This window comes from Psammomys obesus, unplaced genomic scaffold, assembly GCF_907164565.1.
Source record: "Psammomys obesus unplaced genomic scaffold, mPsaObe1.curated_primary_1811, whole genome shotgun sequence".
Taxonomy (NCBI): domain Eukaryota; kingdom Metazoa; phylum Chordata; class Mammalia; order Rodentia; family Muridae; genus Psammomys; species Psammomys obesus.
The window spans coordinates 8,740,909-8,761,539 of NW_026589137.1; the positions used below are offsets into that span (position 1 = coordinate 8,740,909).

The window sequence follows — 20,631 nt, forward strand, 5'->3', positions numbered from 1 at the left end:
CTTACATGGACTTCTGCATTGCCCATACTTTAATAAGATTTTGAGAGGACTTAACAATGCTAAGGTTCTAGACAAAGCTAATGATACTCTGCTCTGAGAAGATTTTAAGTATGGTTAGGACCAGACTATATCTTAACTGAGTTCACTAGATTTTAAGTAGATCAGAAGGAGGTCTTAGGCCATGTGTAAATCCCAAGTTTCATGTAGACACAGCTAAATCTAAGTTCTGACTTCTACTAAACTATGCTTAATGACAATGCGAGGATCTGGTTATACTGTGACTGGAACTAGGATTGGACCCTTATGACAGCTCAACTAGACTATTAATAAAGCTAAACTAGATTTAGCTAGGGCTTAGCTGGAATCTGGCCAGCCCGAATTAGGCATAAGGCTTGAGTAGTGCTTAATAGGAGACTTACTAACAATAATGATTAGCTTTATTAAGACTTATCAAAGCCTAAGCTTGGTTAAGAGGTAAGCAACTCTAATTGAATTCTAGACATGACCCAGGCCTACTAAAGTATTAGAGTCCATCTGAGGCCAGGGTAGTGTAAAAACCTGCTTTAGGTTTAGCCACAACCCTACTAAGCCCTAAGGCTAGATAAGGTATGCAAAAAATGTCCAAATTTAGCTAAGATATAATAAAGTCAGTGGCTTTAGGTAAGGCTTGAGCTTAAGATTGCTTTTTGCTCTTAGGACACAATTTTGGTTCCTTATCCTTCATATCAGATGGCTCACAACTATCTATAACTTTAGCTACAGGGGATCCAAATGCCTTTTTCTGGCCTCTGGGAATATCTGCTGTCATGTGCACATACCTACACACACACACATACTTAACAATAAAACAAATATCATCAAAACCTTATATGAACTGACCCTTAAACAAACACACAATTAAAAATAAAACAAATATTATCAAAACCTTATATGGACTGACCCTCAAACACACACACATTTAAAAATAAAACAAATACTATCAAAACCATATATAGACTGGTCCTTCTCGAGACACTGTGGCCCTAAACTACACCTTAACTGGACACTATTATAACGGAATCAACCTAGGTCTTGACTAAGTCTTAATTAAAAGCTGATCATAACTATGTTTAGAAACTTTCTGAGATTTAACTACATGACACTCAGAGATTAAGTACATTAAGACTCTAGCAAGGGCTCAGCTGGATAGTTAGTAGGCGCTGGCTAAGGCTTCCCTGCCTTATTGTATTGGTATTGGCACTGAATAGATCTAGACTTAAAACCTACAATTTACTTTTTCAGGTTTCACTGGCTTTTGGAGACAGGGTTTCAGTACATAACTCTGGGTGAGATAGAACACTATATAGGCAGGTCAGACCTGCCTGTCTCCCTTTGCCTTCTGAATGCTGCGATTAAAGCCCATGTGCCACCCTATCTTCCCATGTGAGTGGGAGAGGGGAGTTGTTAGAGTTTCACTGTGTAGCCCTACCAGCTCAAGCTAATTAAAACCTGCCTGCCCCTGCTTCCAGAGAGCTCAGGGGGCAGGCATCTGCCCTTTTTTGCTCCTCTTTTGTTTTTTCTTTATTTTTTGTTTGTTTGTTTCCTTTTGGCTTTTTTCTGAGAAAGGTTTTCATTATGCAGCCCTTTCTGCACTAGAACTCACTCATGCAGGCTCAAACTCAGATCGGCATGCCCCTGCCCATGTCCCTATCCATGCTCCTGCCCCTGCCCCTAGCTCTACCCCTGCCTTCCAGCCCTGTCTCCTGCCTCTGCCACTGCCCCAGACCCTGCCCCTATGCTGCCGCTGCTGCTGCTGCCCCTGAGGCTTCCCTGAGTGTGGAGTTGAAAGGCATATGCCACCCTGTTCGCCTCCCTTTTTTTCCTTTGTGGAACTGGAAACAGAACCCAGAATCTTGTACACATTAGGTAAATAATCTACCACTGAACTAAATCTTGAGAATCTCTCTCTCTATCTATCTGTCTGTCTGTCTGTCTGTCTTTCAAATCGGATATTTTTCTGTAACACTGGCTACATGGTACTTGCTATGTATCAAACTAGCTTCAAACTCTCAGCATCCCAGGGGCTGGAAATGCAGAACTATGTGCCACCACGTCTGGCTAATCAGTTTTTAACTAAATACAGATCTTCAGTACAAATTGATACTACTTAAACATATTTAAATTATGCTGGTGGACATCACACGATGTCCTTTAAAACGTTAGCTACATTTTAGAACGCATTTAGAACTAATCTAGAACTGTGACACCCACACTTTAAGTACAGCTAGGCTTTATTCTTTAGTAGGCTAAGTAGGTCGTAATTAGGCTTAAGTACTTTGAGTTCCTAAGTCTGAGTACTTTCCTTAATTCAAGACTGCTCAGGCTTTGGCTAATTTGCAGTCACTTGTCCTTAAGAATAAATTCAGTTCTGTACTCCTTCCAGCCCTGAACTCCCGTAATTTGAATCTGGCCTTACCTCGGCAAGTCTGCAGTTTCACGCTGCTCTCTGAATCATACCTAGAAAAAGCGAGAATATACCACCCATCTTACCCCACTGAAGCAGGAAACAAGACTGCATCCGACTGTACTGCACCCAGCCATGTTTCTAGTGTGACACAGGAAACAGTTATCCCTCAAGAAACCAAGGGATTTTTTTTTTTGTAACAACCAACCTGGAAGTGCATTTTTGTCCCACCCAGTCACATGATCCATACTTTTTCAAAGACATTTATACTTTGTAAAAGATATGGAAGGAAGTGTTCCCATCTACGCAAGACTTAGCTAGAGCTTGGATGTTCAAGTCACAGTTAAGAAGAAAGATAGCTGATAGACTAGAATAACAGTAAAGAACCTTCTGTACTTTTTACAAGGCTAAGTAAGTGCTAGGATTTGTAGCTCTTATGAACCTTGTAAAGTTAGCATATCAGTCCCACTGTAAGGAAGTGGGCGGTCTGCTGTGCGCAGCCTTGGCTTAGGATAGGATATTGAAGGTTTCTGTTGATCAAGAAGGAACAGGATGATAAAATCCAGACCAGAGCATGAGCAGTAACCCATATCTAATAGTTTCATGGATTCTTAGTGATAAAAGACTAGTAATTTTGTTTCTACATTCCCACTGTGCTATTTGGTTTAGAAATGTTTTTAGACTTTCAGTTTTTAGTTCAACACATGTTTTCTTTCTTCCATTTATTTGAATGCTTGACTGATTTATTGGACTTCACCACAGAGCAGTAGAAAGACACACAAACAAGTTACAAAGAATGTATGAAGCTTGCAAAGCGTGATGTAACAGGACGTCTGAGGTTTCTCCAAATCCTTATCCCAATCTAGTTGTTTGTTTGCAGTCATTCCCTATGACCATAACAGAGTAACACCTTCCAGAAACCACAGACCCCACTAAGATAATGTAATAAAGTCTCTCTGACATATTTTTTTCAGTTTTTCTTTCTTTCATTCTCTTTTATTCTTTTTCCTTTCTGTGATGTTTACATTTCAGGATCAGCCAGATGTACTTCCTCCTGTTCTCCAGGTTCTCCTAGATCATGTATCCTATATCATGGTTAGATGATCATCATTTCGTTGATATGGGAGTCATGTAGATGGAACCCCAAGTACAGCAAGAACCCCAGGAAAAGTACGTTTCTCAAGTTTTGGAGAAAATGACTGCATGTCATGCCTACTAAGAGATATCATTAAAACTTACTTAATCTACCAAATAATTCTCTGAGCTGTGGGCAAAATGGGAGGGTGGATACAATACCTCAAAGAAAGCAAGAATTCTGAGTGTCTTGGGTACAGCTTCTCATCTTCTTATTTCGTCTTCAGAGGCATAGAGGACAACCTCAGTCAAGGCAGGGAGCAAATGCCAATGGACTCCAAGTGGGGCAAAGTACTTACTTGTACACCTTTGATATTCATCTGAAACAGATTAAACTCGGTGTTACATTCTGCAGAAACAAAGATAAACGTTGGAGAAAATTCCTTCCCTTCAGCTGCTTGGTTGTAACTCCCTTGTAATCTTACTTGCCAATAACTCCTGTTGCTCTCTCGAGGCTTTCCATTCAAGACTGTTAGGAAAGCCAAGAATTTACTTGAGGGCCATCCTTATCTCTTACAGGAAGTCATTATCCCGTTCAGATAAAGGAGAGCTCCAAATACAATATGAAAAAGTAAACTTTCTATCTCCTCTCAGACACTGGCAAGAGTTGTTTGTGAAGTAACCCATCTCAAAATTGGAAGGCTAACATTCAGAGACATGATAGAAAGATAGCCACCAACATAATTGCCATCCAAAGGTTTGCCTTTAGGATGGTGAGAATTTACATCATGTTCATTACATTTAGTGAATTAAGGTATACCCCCTCCCCACAGAAAGCTCCTCTATCTGGTGCCCTGCTGTCATTTGTCTCTTGCACATTATTCCCTATCTTTTTCTCTTTAATTTAATTAAATCACTCTATTTCTGAAAGGCCTTACTCCTCAAGCTGACTCTCCCTTTGTTTTAGGTCACCCCCAGACAGGCAGAAACACACCTACATACACATCACAAATCATCATGCACCCTTTTGATGTGGGTTTGATTGGGCTCTGTGCATCAAACCCCACGGCCTTGCACACACATGAGCCACCCTCTCAAGCCTCCTTTATTTTTAAATATCAACAAAGCTCTTCTAAACAGGAGGGGCTAGAAGGCAACTCAGCCTTAAAGAAATTTAGAGACTCATTAAGAAAACCAACCAAGCTCAACTAGGAACAAAAATAACATACTCATTTGTTCTCAGCAGTTGCTACAGGAACTTAGAGAATGCAGATATCAGCACACACTGGAATGCTTATGAAATCTTCACATGTTTCATGATGGAGTCACAGCCTATCTAAAGATTAAACAAAACCATGAACTGGGAACTGGCTGGAGATTCTGTCTCCCCACACATACCACACCTCTAACCTATAGAGAGAGTTAGGCTCAAAGCATTAAACAGCTTGTTTCACAGTGAGTCCTCTGCTGCCAATCCTTTCCCAGCCCAAACTACCCTGTCATCTTCCCCACACCCCTACTTGTAACTGTCAGGACGCTTCAATCTTTTCCTCAGAAACCCGCAGCCCTAGAAAAGCAGACACTAACGAGAAAAAGACAAATAAAGATAATTAGTATTCAAGTGAGCATTCATTATGTGCCAGGCATAGAACTATATTTTATCTGTCCTCATCACTACTGAAAATACTTTAACTGCCAAAGTGAAAGAATTTATTATGTACCAGGCAACCAGGCAGGATCTTAATTTTTGTATGCAAAATCTCATACAGTGACTCTGAGACAATTATACAAATATGGAGACTGAGTCATGACAATGTATAAGAATTTGTCCAAGGACATATGGGTAAGATGTGGCCAAACCAGAGTTTGGCTTCCCTCACTCAACACTGACACACCAGGGCCTGATGTAGTGTGCTGATTACCACATGACCAGAAAAGATTGTTGTTGTTGTTGTTGCTGTTGTAGGCCATATTTTCTCTTGTGTTATTCACCTCTGCCACCCTAACACAAAAGCAACATTATGTAGCACGTAATGAAATAAGCATGGCTTTATTCCCCCAAAATTTACTTTTAAAAAAAGCAATCATAACAGACTGTATTTGGTGCATAGCGTCTTACAGTCAGACCCCAAAGTGAGAGTATTAATAGTGTGATGAGGATGACTTTGGTTTAAAGACCCAGCTTCTACCACTTAAACAAGCCACATGCTTCTGTTACAATTTCTTCATCAGTATGACCAAAATAATGTATTCTCTCAGAGTCAAGACTGGAAAATTTAAGAATGAAAGGAATGAGTAATTGTAAAGTACCTATCCCATAGTAAAGTTCTCAGTAATTCACTACTATTCAAAGCCCACCACTGTGGCTGGAGGATTAAGATTGGTGGAGAAGTCCACTACAAGGCTGGTCTCCAGAAGGAAGGAAACCAACATCAATTAGGATATTTCCTTATCTCTTTAAAACCAAACTATCAAGGCCCTAGTGGTCCCCATACTCAGCAGAAATGATCATTCCTACAGAGTTCCAAATAATTTGATTCTCTCTTCAGCTACAGAAACACAATGGGCCCTTGTGACTTTACTTTTCTGTTTCAGTCATTAGTTAGAAAGTTTCCTGAACTCCTCCTAGCTCTGTCCCTCCCCAGGAATCCCATCCTGGGAGGCAGGAATCTGATTGTTACAATGTTAGTATTCTGCTGCAGGCATTAGATTCTGGCAACAAGAGTCTGACAGCATGCCAATTTAGGATACTGTAAATTCGCTTAACCCTCATAATGACACTAAGTTATGGGTTGTTTAATAATCTTCATTTTGCAGATAGGGAAACTAAAGGCCAGCAACATTAAGTAGCTTGCCCATATTCATCCTGCAGAGTGGCTGTCATTTGAACCCCAGGTCTCTCCATCTGATTATAATGCAAAGACTATGCCCCTAACTTTGCAACATCATCATTAGAAGCATACTTTAGTCCTGCTTATCCATCGGCTTGGTGTTGAGAGCATTGCAAAGTACTTCCCACCCATGATCCATATGATTGTCGCAATAGCTCTATGAGGAAAGCAACACACTGTTACACAGATAAAGACTGGAGCCCAAAGACTTGTTTTGAGTTGCACCACAGTTCAGAGGGCAGCTCAGACTAAATGTTCAGTAGAGATACTGCTCCCCTTAGGAGGATCAATACTGATAAATCCATGCATGGCCAGTTCAAAATATAAGTCAAAGCTGCATTTAATAAAGCTAAATTGTAAAAAACTTTTCAGCTTAACTACAGAGTACACTGTAAAGGAGCTGTCACTTCTAGCTGTGACCATAGGGTGCACTGGCAGCTGCAGTTCAGCACCATTGTAAGAGTGCAGCCTTGCCAGACCACAGAGGAGGACATTGCAGCCAGTCCTAATGAAACCTGATAAGCTAGGGTCAGATGGAAGGGGAGGAGGACCTCCCCTATCAGTGGACTGGGGAAGGGGCATGAGAAGAGATGAAAGAGGGAGGGTGGGATTGGGAGGGAATAGGGGAGGGGGCTACAGCTAGGATACAAAGTAAGTAAACTGTAGTAATTTAGAATTTTAAATGTAAAAAAGAATTTCAGACCACATAGAGATTGCCCCACAAAGACATTTTCAATTCAAAATATGCTGTCACACTATCCTAAAGGTAAAAATTCATAACTGAGACTACTGTAACTTTAACTAAGTTTTTCTTGCTATGAGGCCTGAGTCTGTAGCCCAACCTACCCTCAAGCTCATAAGTAGTCTAACCTGGCTTTGAACTCCTGGCAATCTTCCTGCCTCAGTCTAATTTGAGTGCTGGCATAATAGGGATGAACACCTGGTTTGGAGAGTTATAAATTGAGCACTTTCAATGCATTTGTTACAGAGCAATATTTTTTACTTATCTGAAATGTGTATTGAACCGGGCATCCTGCATTTGCATATGTTAAGCTGGGCAAATCTTTCCACTGGGAATTGCCTGACCTATGGTAAAAACAGTTACCATGTTTTTTTTTATCTAAAAGTTAACCAACTTAGAATTCCAAAACACATCTGGTCCTGGGAGAGAGGCAGCAATGGGGCTGAAATAGGGCTTGTCACTACTCCATCTCTCACATCCTCCCAGCATGGGGCTACGGCAGCCCTCAGAGACCAACCAGCTGTGTAAGACATGCCACCACAATCAGTTAGAACTTTGCTTTTCAGCAGATTCCATGCCCCCCTGCTGGGTCTGTGGTATTAGTCTGACCACTCTCTGCTCTGGGATGTTTACTCTTCAAAGTCCCCTTTCAACTTCTTGAGTTAAGCCAGTTGGATAGCAATTCCCAGGTGACCTGACCCTGACCATGTGCCCCAATATGAATTCTTACATGGCTTTTCTCAACCATGAGGCTCTCCTCTTCCCTTGCTTTCATGTGCCATGTCACCCGCCCCTTCACTGATGAGAAACTTTGCAATAGAGTTTTCCTCTTCCTCCCAGAAGGCCCTTTCAGAGAGGGAAGAAATGCACCCTCACCTTCTGCTGTCATCTCATGTCTAGAAGAAATCATTGTACTGGGCAGCTGTTCTCCAACTGTGGGTCATGATGCCTTTGGGGTCACATATCAAATATCTTACAGATCAAATACTTATGTTACCTTTCATAGCAATAGTGAAATGACAGTTATGAAATAGTAATGAAAATAATTTTATGGTTGGGGTCTACACAACATGAGGATCAGCACAAGTAAAGGGTTGCAGCATTAGGAAGGTTGAGAACCACTGTCATCGGGAATAATACAACTGTTCTAATTTCTTTCAGAGTCTATCAAGCATATCGAACACAAGAGAATTAGAGCATCTGTTGGGGACCCATTGAGCCAATACTGACCACTGGGTATAATTATTTTCAAACAAAAAAAAAAGGTTCAATTATTTTCAAACAACAACAACAAAATATGTGGTTGGAGGTAGTTTCAAGCTTCCAGCCCCACCTTCCTCCATTTAATTCCCATTAGTAGTGCTCAGGTCTAAGTTGACATTGGAAGTGTTTGGTTGTTTTTTGGCCTGCATCTATTTTTCCCTTTAAGTTATCAGCTCAGCTTTAGAATCAAGTCTAAAAGCTAAAGGTCATAACACAGCCAGTGTTGAAGAAAACATAACAGTAATGCCAGAATAAAAAGGCATCTCCTTTTGGTATAAAATTTACCATGAAAAACATGAATTTGTGAGTTAGGTGAATAAATATAAAAGGCCCTAAAAAAAAAAAAAGACTCTGTGTACAGGTTAAGGAACACTTCCAAAATTTCCTTCTAAATGTTTTTGTTGGTATCAGATGTCTGCTTCCTTAGTGGTGGTAAAAGGGTGTATTGAATGAAGACACAGCCGTGCAAACTCATTGCTCTGTTGAGGAAAGAACAGTGATTCTCAACTTGGGAGTTTTGAACCATATGGACTTGGCCAAGCCTTTCACAGGGGTCACCTAAAACTGTCAGAAAACACAAATATTTAATTACAGTTAGGAAGTAGCAACAAAAACAATTTTGTGCTTGAGAGTCATCACAACATGATGAACTGTATGAAAGAGTCACAGCCTTACGGAGGTTGGGAATCACCAGCCCAGAAGGTTTTTCTCACTTTGCATTTTCATTGATTGCTTTCTTGAACCCAGCTTGATTGGTAACTACAACGCAAAGAAGTGTCATTGTATTCTGGATAATTTCTGCTGAGCTGGTTTTCAAACATTACTGTTGTTCTTAAACTATCTTTTAAAGAAAGTTCCATAGTGTTTGCTTATTATAGCTTATACCTTAAATTATCTTCAGTTCACTAATAATACTGAAATACGATGTAAGTGCTACTTAATAGTTGTTAGACTGAATTCTTAAAGAATAAAAAGAAAAAAGTTTATACATGTTCAGACTTTGTACTACATTATATCTATATCTATCTATATCATCTATATCTATGTCTATATATCCTTTGTAGGTTGAATCAGGAAATGCCAACTGCAATACTTTACAAACTTCTTGCTGTTCAACACATGTCAAGAAAAACTTTCTTCTAGTATCTTCCTTTTTGTTTTTTGTTTTTATTAACCTTTAAATTTTTGAAAAGATTTATTTATTTATCTATCTATCTATTTATTTATCTATCTATCTATCTATTTATTTATCTATCTATCTATCTATCTATTTATTTATTTATTTATTTATTTATTTATTTATTTATTTATTTATTTATTTATAGAGTATTCTGCTTGCACATGTGTCTTCACACCAGAAGAGGACACAAGGTATCATTATAGATGGTTGTGAGCCACCATGTGGTTGCTGGGAATTGAACTCAGGACCTCTGGAAGAGCAGCCAGTGCTCTTAACCTCTGAGCCATCTCTCCAGCCTTCTTCTAGTATCTTTTATTGCATTTCTGTACATTATCACTGAGATAAAAATCTTATGGAAAAAGCCAGTGAGATGTTTCAGTGTGGGACCAATTTTTTTTTTTTTTAATCCAGAAAGAGATTTGGTTCTTCCTTTCTTCCTTTCTTCCTTCCTTCCTTCTTTCCTTTTTTTTCTTCCTTCTTTTCTGGCCTTCTTCCAGGGTCTGTGGTAGGCCACAGAGTGGGCTAAGGAGATGTTGTTTCTTCCTGATGGAGACCCTGCAAGCTCTGGAGCTGCTGCCTTGTTCTGGCTCACTTCCCAAAAGCCCACTGACCCTAAGCCCTCTGTTCCCCCAAGAAAATTCCCCCTCACTTTTCACTGCGTCTTCAGATGGTGGAAAGTGAAGACCCAGAGAAGTCAGTCTCTAACTTTTCTTCTTCTGCAAGCGCTTGCTCCAGTGCGGTGCACAGTAGGCACTGAAATGTTATTTGTAGCTATTATTGTTACTTGACCTCTGAGCCTTCATTACATAATCTGTAACTGGCTGCAATAGTAGTATCAACTACCCAGGTTTTACTTTAACGTAGCTTTACCTTCACTTTCAATGGGCTTCCAACTTCCTGAGTCATGCTGAACACTACAAATATCTCACATTTTAACTGTTGCACATTGTAGTGTAGAACCCATCTGCTACAGAGAATCACTGTTTGCTTCACACTCCTGTGGCAGACTAGGAGCTATGCTATTGCCACTGCCCGTTATTACCAAAAACCTTCAGATGGCATACATCTAGCCAAAGAAAAAGATCGTATCTGGTTTTCACTTTGTTCAGTCTTTTATTTTGGTTCTGTGAGGAAATGTCTCAGTCTTTGGTCCTAGCTGGCAGGGAAGTCACAAATCCAGTGGTCCTCAACCTTCCTGACACTGTGACCTTTTAATGTAGTTCTTCGTGTTGTGCTGGCTCCCTCCCCCAACCATAAAATTATTCCTGTTGCTACTTCATAACTGTAATCTTGTTACTGACATGAACTGTAATACAGATATCTGATATGCAGGATCCCTGATATATGACCCCTGTGAAAGGGTCCATTATTCTTTATCCCCAAATGGGCCATAACTCATGGGTTGAAGACCACCACACAAATATAACCCAGGCTGGCCTCAAATGCACAGCAATAAAAGTTTACATTGGACAGAAACATTTAGATTAGATGCATATTGCTTTTGTAACATGTAAAGTCCAAGCATCATGAACCAGGGACCATCTGTACATATACAGTGCTTTTAAAGGTACCCGAAGCACAGGAAATGCTATGCACATTTTGTCTCTGCCAAGTCTGATTCCTGCTACAGAAACACCTTGAGAGACTACAGAATTGAGATGAAAAGAAAAAGGGGATCTGGATCTTGGGGGACTTGGAAGGGACATGTGCTATGTGAGTTATGTGCCTGGGTGGCCAAGGGAAAAAGTCTTGTAAACTGTTGATCACTTGACTCAAAATTTTAGCAGGGAGAAGAGGAGAGACATCACCTCATGCTGTTAAATGGCATATGTGCCACAACGCATGTAGAGATGGAAATGGCATCAGTGAAAGTATTCCTCCCTCAGTAGCTTAACAGTCTAATATAAAGGCCAAGTCATGAGCTCTGCAGAGAATAGCATAACTTGGGGACCAGTAGGAATAAGTAAAGTGATAGGGGCGTAACAGAGGAAGGAAAGGTCATCTGTGGCTGGAGAAATCAAGGAAGGCTTCCAGAAGGAAGTAGCATACTTTTTTGTCATTATTTTTCTCCAGCTTTTCTTTTACATGACTTTAGTGCCTACCAATATTTCCTGCTTCTGGGTATCCTATGCTGTTTCCTTTTCATACTGCATAGATATGCCTCCTTTCTCTCTCTCTCTCTCTCTCTCTCTCTCTCTCTCTCTCTCTCTCTCTCCTGCATATCCTAAATTCTGGAAGTCTAGTGCCCATGAAAAAAGCTGTGAGGTTTTCCTGAAGCCATTATATGGATTCAAATTGAATGAGTGCCTTTCATTCTAGCCCATTCTCTTACAAAATGCTAATGGGGGATAAAATATGCATGAGCTTAACTCTAACCTTCATTTGGCAAAATAATCCCTGAATTTGAAGAGGGGGGTGACATTCATTTATGAGAGCTAGCCATCTGGGACCTAACATGTTTGCCCTCTGTGTAGTTCGTGGGAGAATCTAAGCACACAGGTGGTTGCCCTGTTAATCGTTTCATAGTAAATAGTCTCTTGCAGGTTAGAAGTCATCCCAAATCTCTCAGGTCATGTTCCTCCCTCAAGCACTAGTCAGCAGAGCATGGGAGTGTGTGTAAATACATGTTGAAAGTCTCGTATCCACTCCTTGCAATAAGCAAATCAAATTCTGTTGGGTTGTGAGGTCAGCAGGTAACTGAGCTAGTAAAGCAGACTGATGATTTCGACAACTGTAGAAACAGGAGTCATACATGACAGGCTTGGTAATGGGCTAAGGAGATGGCTCTCCCTTCATAAACAAAGTCAGAATTCTGAAAGAAAAGCCAAGGAAATTGCTGGTGTTCTGAGACAGGGATAAGCTCTTGCTGATAGAACTTTGCATAATAAAAGCAACCACAATAAAATAAAAAACAACCACATCTTTCCACTTAAAGCACTATTTCTCAACCAATGGATACCTACCCTTTGGGGTCCAATCACCCTTTCACATGGGATCATACATCAGATGCCCTGCATATCATATATTTACATTACAATTGATAACAGTAACGAAGCTACAGTTACTAGAAATCTTATGGTGAGGGGTCACAACAGTAGGCATGGTATTTAAGGGCCACAGCATTAGAAAGGTTGAGAACCACACAACCCAGGGGCTGTCAGAAAACAGCATTTGTGAATTCACCCCACAGACTCGGCCAGACTTGGGCATCAGCTCTGGCTCTCTTACCAACAAATATGCCTTAGCATCGTCTGTCAAATGAACATGATACCAATATGATATCTGCTGTTGGTATGAGCTGAGTCATGGGAGATCCTGGTATCTGGCACTTTGCAAGAGTTCATTTCATGGCAATGCATCTCTTCTAAGAGGTTTCCTAGGGGTGGTTTTTTTGTTTTGTTTTGTTTATTTTTGTTTGTTTGCTGGTTTGTTTGTTTTTGGAGAATTATCTTGGTTAGCTGGCATGGCTCCCTTCATATACTAAGAAATGATGATTTTCGAAAGAGGGTTCCATGATAGGTTTGGCAGCCTGGAGATATTTACTCAGTCACCCATTTACAAGGACCATTCATGCATATAACCTAGAACCCCTGCACAGACGTAGCCCAGGGCAGTTCAGTGTCCAAGAGGGTTCCCTAGTAATGGGAACAGGAACTGCCTCTGACATGAACTGATTGGCCTGCTCTTTGATCACTTACCTCTGAGGGGGGAGCAGCCTTGCCAGGCCACAGAGTAAGACAATGCAGCCAGTCCTGATGAGACCTGATAGACTAGGATCAGAAGGAAGGAGAGGAAGACCTCCCCTATCAATGGACTTGGGGAGGGGCATGCTTGGAGAAGGGGGGAGGGAGGCACTGGGAGGGGAGGAGGAAGGGAGCTACAGGGAGGATGCAATGTGAATAAAGTGTAATTAATAATTTTTTTTAAAAAAAGTATTCTCAAGTTCACAGAAGCTGTGGTTGCCTGCATAAGACCTGCACAAAATCTGTCTCTTCAACATTCCAGTGTAAATGGAGGAGTAACTGATGTGCCCACTCCCCACTACCTGAGGAGTTCCTAGCAGTTCAAGGCTACCAGGAAAGGGGGAGTCACTTCATTAGTTTGGCTCCTGATGCGTTACCCATGATCCAGCAGATGACCTCACACCCATGGGCATTCAGGCAGCACTAATTGGGCTCTGAGTTACTAAAAAGAGAGAGCGGGGAAAAAAAGAACAAAGAACATGAGGGTGGGAGGGGAATCTGTGGAGGAGGAATAGACGACAAATGAAAACCAAATACATTGTGTATGTGTATGGAAATTGTTAAAGAATAATAAAAATACTTTAAAATATGTGTTCAATCTCAATCTTAATGTGAAGCATTTTGCAAAATATTGGGGATCTAATGAAGAATAATGCATGTTCTAAATCCAGCAAGGTAGTCAGAAGCTCGTATGCTCCTTAAGCTTCATTTTGCTTTGTTTTATTGGGTTTCGTTTATTTCTTCTTATGTTCGGAACAGCAGAATTGGGGAAGAACTGTATCATTTCCTCCAGTTTTCACACATGACGAGTTGAAAAATTACAAAGCACTTTCAGAATGGTTGGGACTTCTGAAAATCCAGTCTTACAAAATATCACTAAGACCTTGAGAATTCCCTTAAAACCAGCTTTTTCCCCCCTCAAAACTCTAAAAATCAGCCAAAAGCTTCCAACAATCAGAGCTGAATTTATCTGAGTAAAACTAGCTGAATATTGGGAAGAATAACAAGTTTTGCAGTATTTGAACATGCCCTATTCCCATCCTCCTCTACCCTGCCCACAGAGAGACATTGAAAGCCAAATCCCTGTTGCCACAGTATCTGTGAAAAGTCAGCACCTGCTACCCACTGGAGTGAGAAGAATGGTTTTGAATCACTCCAAATAAACCTATCCCTAGAGACCTGTCAGAATGTGACTGTCAGGTCACTTAAAAAAAATTGTCATAGGGCGTGTCTTCTGACACATGACTCACTATCGACAAGCCCTTTTCCAAGGACATTTTAAAAAACAAAAGCAACAGTTGTTTAACATCTAGGTTACCTCAAGCAGACCATATTTGGGGAAAATGACAGAATAAACAACAAAAACAATGTGAATGCAACAACGCATAAAAAGGATTCCATACCTAGCAGAATGGAATGTATTGCAGAAATGTGAAAGCAATTCAACATAAAATCAATTAATGTAATGTAGTAGCAGAGGGAAGAGGAAAACCCAACAGATCATGGCAGTTGACACAGAAAAAGCACTTGACATGATCCAACAGTATTTCATGGTCAAAACATGTGAAAAGTATAATTAGAAGCGAAAGTCCTCAACCAGATAAAAGCAAACTAAAGCAACTGTAAAAAGCCTTTTGCCCTAAAACCTGAATTAAGACAGATATGTTCGCTCTCACTACTTCAATTCATCACTTTACTGGAGATAGTAGTTAGGTTCAGTGAGAAGAACAACTAAACATTCAGTTCAGACAGGAAGAATTTAAACTCTATTCATGGGCGACATGATCCAGTATAAAGAAAATGCTAAGGAACAACCAACAGCAGAAACTTAGTTCTAGTAAATGAAATGGGTAAGACAGCAACATACAATGTCAACACGCAAAATCAGGAGACAATAACTGTGGAGGAGACTATTTTGAACTGAGTTCTGACCAGACCAAATCAAAACAATCGTTTTCACACAATTAAACCAACGCATTCACGATCTAGATGATACTCAAAGCAAGTGGGTATTTTTGGAAAACAGGTGATTCAGTCTACATGATTCAGTATAATAAGGAAGTTCTCTCCGCTTTGATCCTTACCACACACACAAAAAAAAACTACAAGTAACTTGATGTTAACCATTAGCTTTTTTCTTTCTTTTTTAGTTTTCTTCTCCCTCTGTTGTTATGCAACCAGTTGTTATGTGATTGTCCAATGAAAGCCTTTATTTATTTATTTTTTATTTTTTCAACAAAAGCCTTTTACGTCTTTTTTTTTTTTTGGAATACAGGTTGTCTCAATTTATGAATCATGTCTAAAAGCTCATTAGTGTGATAACTAAATTTGTTACAAATTTTATCTCTCGATAGTTTCTATACACTATCACTATAGAATCCAAAACTAAATTTGAAAGAAAATAGCACCAAAATTTATCAAGTGCTAACCAAGAGAATTAATGAATGAAGTATAAGACCTGTAAACTGAAAACTAGAAGACACTGTTTGAAGAAAACAGATCAAATAAATGAAAAGCAATTTCATACTGATTAACTTGAAATTTTAATAATGTTCAAAATTAAAGAACAGTAAGTAGCATAGCCAAGAGTTGAAGCAATACAGTTTATAAAATACTATAGTCTAAACTACTGTTAGCTGCACTTTCCAATCATCTCTGGGCTTTACTGACAGGCAGGTCCCTTAACTAGCTAGCACAATATGCTGACTGGAAACTGATAACAATATTTCAATAGTTTTTTATGCTACCACTCCCTAAATATGTGAGTACAACTTTAATGTTTCTCCCACAGCAGGGAGGGATATGTGTGTTTCAACCAGTGTGGCAAGGTCCACGAGCTAGGTGTGAAGAAAGTCAGCTTTCTGTGCTTCTCAGACCATACCACTCATGGATGTTTTGGGAGTTTACTCCATAGACTCTGCCAGACTTGGGTGTCCGTTCCGGCTGTACCTAATAGCAACAAATGTATGCTGCTGTCGTTGGCATCACCTTTCAAGTGAATATGGTACCCATATCCTATTCTACAAACTGTTAGACAAACTTGCAGACATGCACATCTGTGTGTCCACACACCTACTTATACTCTTCTGTTTCCCCATTGCTCTTAAGACTGGTGTGCATTATTTATGATAACTCAAGATTAGGTTGTTTGGATGTGCTTTTTAACCTCTCCCTCCCTCCTTCCCTTCCAGCCTCATCACTCATCATTTACAGCCTCACAGAGCAAGCTGCAGCCACAGTAAGACTGCTCCCAAGATGAGCCTGGCCCTTCTTCACCCCTGTCCATGCCTTTATTTATGTCATCCTCTCTGCTTTTGCTGTTTCTTCCTATTCCCTTTCTTCTGTATCTTACCATCTCCTATATAACCTTTCATATTCCACTCAGGTATTGCCCCACCCACAAAGCCTCACTTGGGTTCCCTTTAATGCCTTATCCATACTTTTTCCAGCTCCCATACTTCACAGTTGTAAAACTGTCTTTTGGAGGGGTCCTTCCTGGCACATTGATAGTTTTAGCCATCAAAAAGCAGTCCCCATTTCTTCTTTGGCTGTTTGAGGATGACCACCATCAGGAATAACACAGTAACTGTGAAGACCAGAAAATTCCTGACCAACCACCTGCCTCAGAAGAAACAAATAACCATCAATGTCCTTTATCCTGTGAAAGCAACAGTGCTGAAGACAGACTACACTTTGTCAAATCACATCAGGCCATACCAGACGTCATTACTGTGTTTGGATTCAGAGACCATTATAGTGGTAGCAAGACTACTGGCTTTGGCATGCTGCCTTTAATTATGCAAGCAGAACAAAGCCTAAACACAGACTTGCAAGGCATTGTCTATTTGAGAAGAAAATGGGGAAAGGGACAAAGACGGTATTGAAGGTCAGCGTAAAGGGCTTGCAAAGGCCTACATCAAATCTGGAGAAAAAAAAAAAGAAGGAGGACTAAAGATTCCAAGGTGACTTGATCTGCTCTGATGAGTAAATTTCTAAGGAGAGGAATAATAAACTGTAATTTAAAAAAATCCCAATCTTTTTATGCATCTCACTAGATTTAATACTTTCAGTTTTTTTTTTCCATTGCATCCAAATATTTAGCCTTACCCTTTAACTTCCCTGTATAGTATTGGACTTCTGTGCTATAGTCTGTGATGCTGAAGATGAAAAGTATAAAGGATCTAGATGATTTGTGTATAGATTTGTGGAAAGGAGTTGTGAATACATAATAGAAATTTTCAACTTATTTGAGTGAAATGAGGTCAGAGGATAAAAATATTTTGTAAATTAGAAAATGTTTTGGTGTATTTTGTGTGTGAGAGGGTTTTGGGCTTTATTGTATGTATGTGTGCCACATGTATGCCTTTGCCCACAGAGGTGAAACAAAGGCATCAGATCCCTTAGAACTAAAAGGTCACAAAAAGCTGTGAGCTGACATATGGGTCATCTGGGAACTGAACCAGGGTCCTCTGCAAGAGCAACAAGGCTCTTAAACACTGAGCCATCTCTCAGGCATAGAGATTTTTTTCTCACAGTTTTGTAATTGTCATCTGTTTTAAATCTAAAAGCATATGGTGGCTTAAATGCAATAGAATTTCCTCACACATGTAATGTTTCAAGGTAAATATACTTGGTCAGTAGGATAGTTCTCTTCCTCATAGATACTAAGGGACAGGGACATGTACTCATAAAAAGCCCTACAAATGGGGTAAAGCCACAGAGCAACACACATTGCAAATTTCTATGGGCCAATCATGGGACTGTCACACACCATTTCCCTTCCTGTTCCATTAATGAGAACTTAGTTGCATAACCAGGGCTGCTGAGAAATATGCTTTACCCAAGAAGAACAATTTGGTTAAGAATTCCTGGTCATTGTAAATATAATGGTAAAGCTGGGGTAGTTTGCCTTGGGTGTTGGGTAAATGATGGAAGAGCTTTCTGTTCTTTGTACTAGTGTGCTACATGGTAGAACTATGTTAATCTGTTCCCCCCGGAAGCTTGAGTAGTCAGATACAGGCAGTATCTCAAATCATGGTTGACAGCTCAGCTCCCTACTGAGTCACTTACCAGGAAGTAGCAGCTGGAAGGTGACTGGCATTGCTGATTATTCCTTAATTATTAATCACTGACACTTCGTCAATTGCCTTAAGTCAAATCCCAGCAGGGCTAGTATACAATATTACAGTGTTGGCCCTCCCTCCATATTTTTCTTGCTGTATGTCTAGGCAAGGAAGGGTATTAAATAGCTAGCAACGTAAGGACCTGATTTATTGCAAATCAGCCAAGTGATACTCAAAACATAATGGGAAAAAAACAAAATCAAAAAGGGAACTAATTTCCATTTCAAAGCATAGCCATGGGCCGTTGATTCTCTGGCAGTTTGTGTTTTCCCAGAACCAACCGCACACTAGATGGTGACCCCGTGTAGGCTAAGGGAATGAGCAGAAATAAATCAGTCTGAGATAAAAGTTCTCATGATTCTCAGCCGAGAGGCATGTACATTCCCAGGAAAATTTAGAAAACTGATGTCCAGGCTCTATTCCTTCAGACCTTAAGGGAGCCTCGGCCCATCCAGAAAGAACCTGGGAACCTAGATTTTTTTGTTTTCATGTGCTTTGAGTGATTCTCAATATTTCCTGAGGATATGTTACAGACTAGCCTCTTGGTGGAGAAGACTGGCTAGAAGTATTATGAACGCTGACTTTTTCCTGAACATCTTAGGGGCCTAACTTGTTCTTTTCTTTCCCCAGTTTGTCGCTCAGCCAAACTGCCAACAACTGCTTGCCACCCTGTGGTATGATGGCTTCCCTGGATGGCGGAGAAAACACTGGGTAGTCAAGCTTCTGACCTGCATGACCATTGGGTTCTTGTTCCCTATGCTGTCCATAGCCTATCTGATCTCACCCAGAAGCAACCTTGGGTTGTTCATCAAGAAGCCCTTTATCAAGTTCATATGCCACACAGCATCCTATTTGACCTTCCTCTTCATGCTTCTCCTGGCTTCTCAGCATATTGTCCGAACAGACCTCCATGTACAAGGACCTCCCCCAACTGTTGTGGAATGGATGATATTGCCCTGGGTTCTAGGTGAGTGAAACAGAGCTATAATGACTAGGCTGTCTTCTAGCCCTGCTTAAAAATAATACAGGAACCTGTACTCGGAATAGCTCTGAACTAGAACTCCTCCAGCAGACCTTTGGTGAGAATTTAAGAAAGGTGGCTCCTTCTACCTTAGTCTCTGATCACTCAATTATGTTTGAGCTCTCGTAAACCAAGCATGTTCTCTGAGTTTGCATCTGTTCACCTAACATCTTCTAGGGTGGAAAAAAAATGGCTGTTACTGGGTTTAGGAAAGAAAACTTTGTGTCAGTCAGTATAGGCTTCAGGTAAACTAGACAGGGCAAGCATTCTATTTAAAACACCCTTTCCCATAACCAGGAAGCACATGGAGGATGCTGATTTCTTGTGTTTGTTTCTACTTCATATAATCCCAGCACCCGTTCAGGTGCCATGTACTATTTAGATACTGATCCCACAATCAGCAGAAAAAAAAACTGGGAAATTGGCACTGATGGTGGTAAAAGTTGGTCACCTGTGATCTCTAGGCATAATGAAATAAAACTGAACTCTCCAGTACATGCCATCTTCTAAGTCTTTGACACCCAAACTATGAACCCCAAGCTAACCTTTTGAGCACTACTTAGGATTTTATCAAAGACACCCTATGACCTACACTGGGTCTAGAAATTAACATCACCCTTAAGTGCTGTTTATTTTTTTCAATAATTTTTTATTATTTTTATTAATTAAAGTTTATTCCTTTCTTATCCCCCCTGTAGCTCCCTTCCACCTCCCCTCTCAATCTCACCCTCCCTTTCTCTTCTCCACCCATGCCCCTCCCTCAGTCCACTGATAGGGGAGGTCCTCCTCCCCTTCCATCTGATCCTAGTCTATCAGGTCTCATCAGTACTGGCTGCATTGTCTTCCTCTGTGGCCTAGCAAGGCTGCTCCCCCCTCAGGGGTAGGTGATCAAAGAGCCAGTCACTGAGCACTGAGTTCATGGCAGAGACAGTCCCTGTTCTCCTTACTAGGGAAACCCACTTGGTTACTGAGCTGCCAAGGGCTACATCTGTGCAGGGGTTCTAGGATATATACGTACATGGTCTTTGGTTGGAGTATCAGTCTCAGAAAAGACACCTGTGCCCAGATTTTTTGGTTCTGTTGCTCTTTCTGTTGAGCTCCTTCTGAAGCGCCTGTCCCCTCCAGGTCTTTCTATCTCCCCATTCTTTCAT

General features: G+C 40.5%; 1 protein-coding gene across 1 annotated transcript in view; it reads left to right on the top strand.

Annotated features, from left to right (window-relative positions):
- The window catches only part of Trpc5 (transient receptor potential cation channel subfamily C member 5), a 375,446-nt gene that overhangs the window by 302,061 nt on the left and 52,754 nt on the right, over nucleotides 1-20,631 (top strand). The window contains exon 4 of the mRNA XM_055604931.1: nucleotides 19,090-19,426. Within this exon, the coding sequence (XP_055460906.1) occupies nucleotides 19,090-19,426 (337 nt within the window). The remainder of the gene's footprint in view (nucleotides 1-19,089; nucleotides 19,427-20,631) is intronic.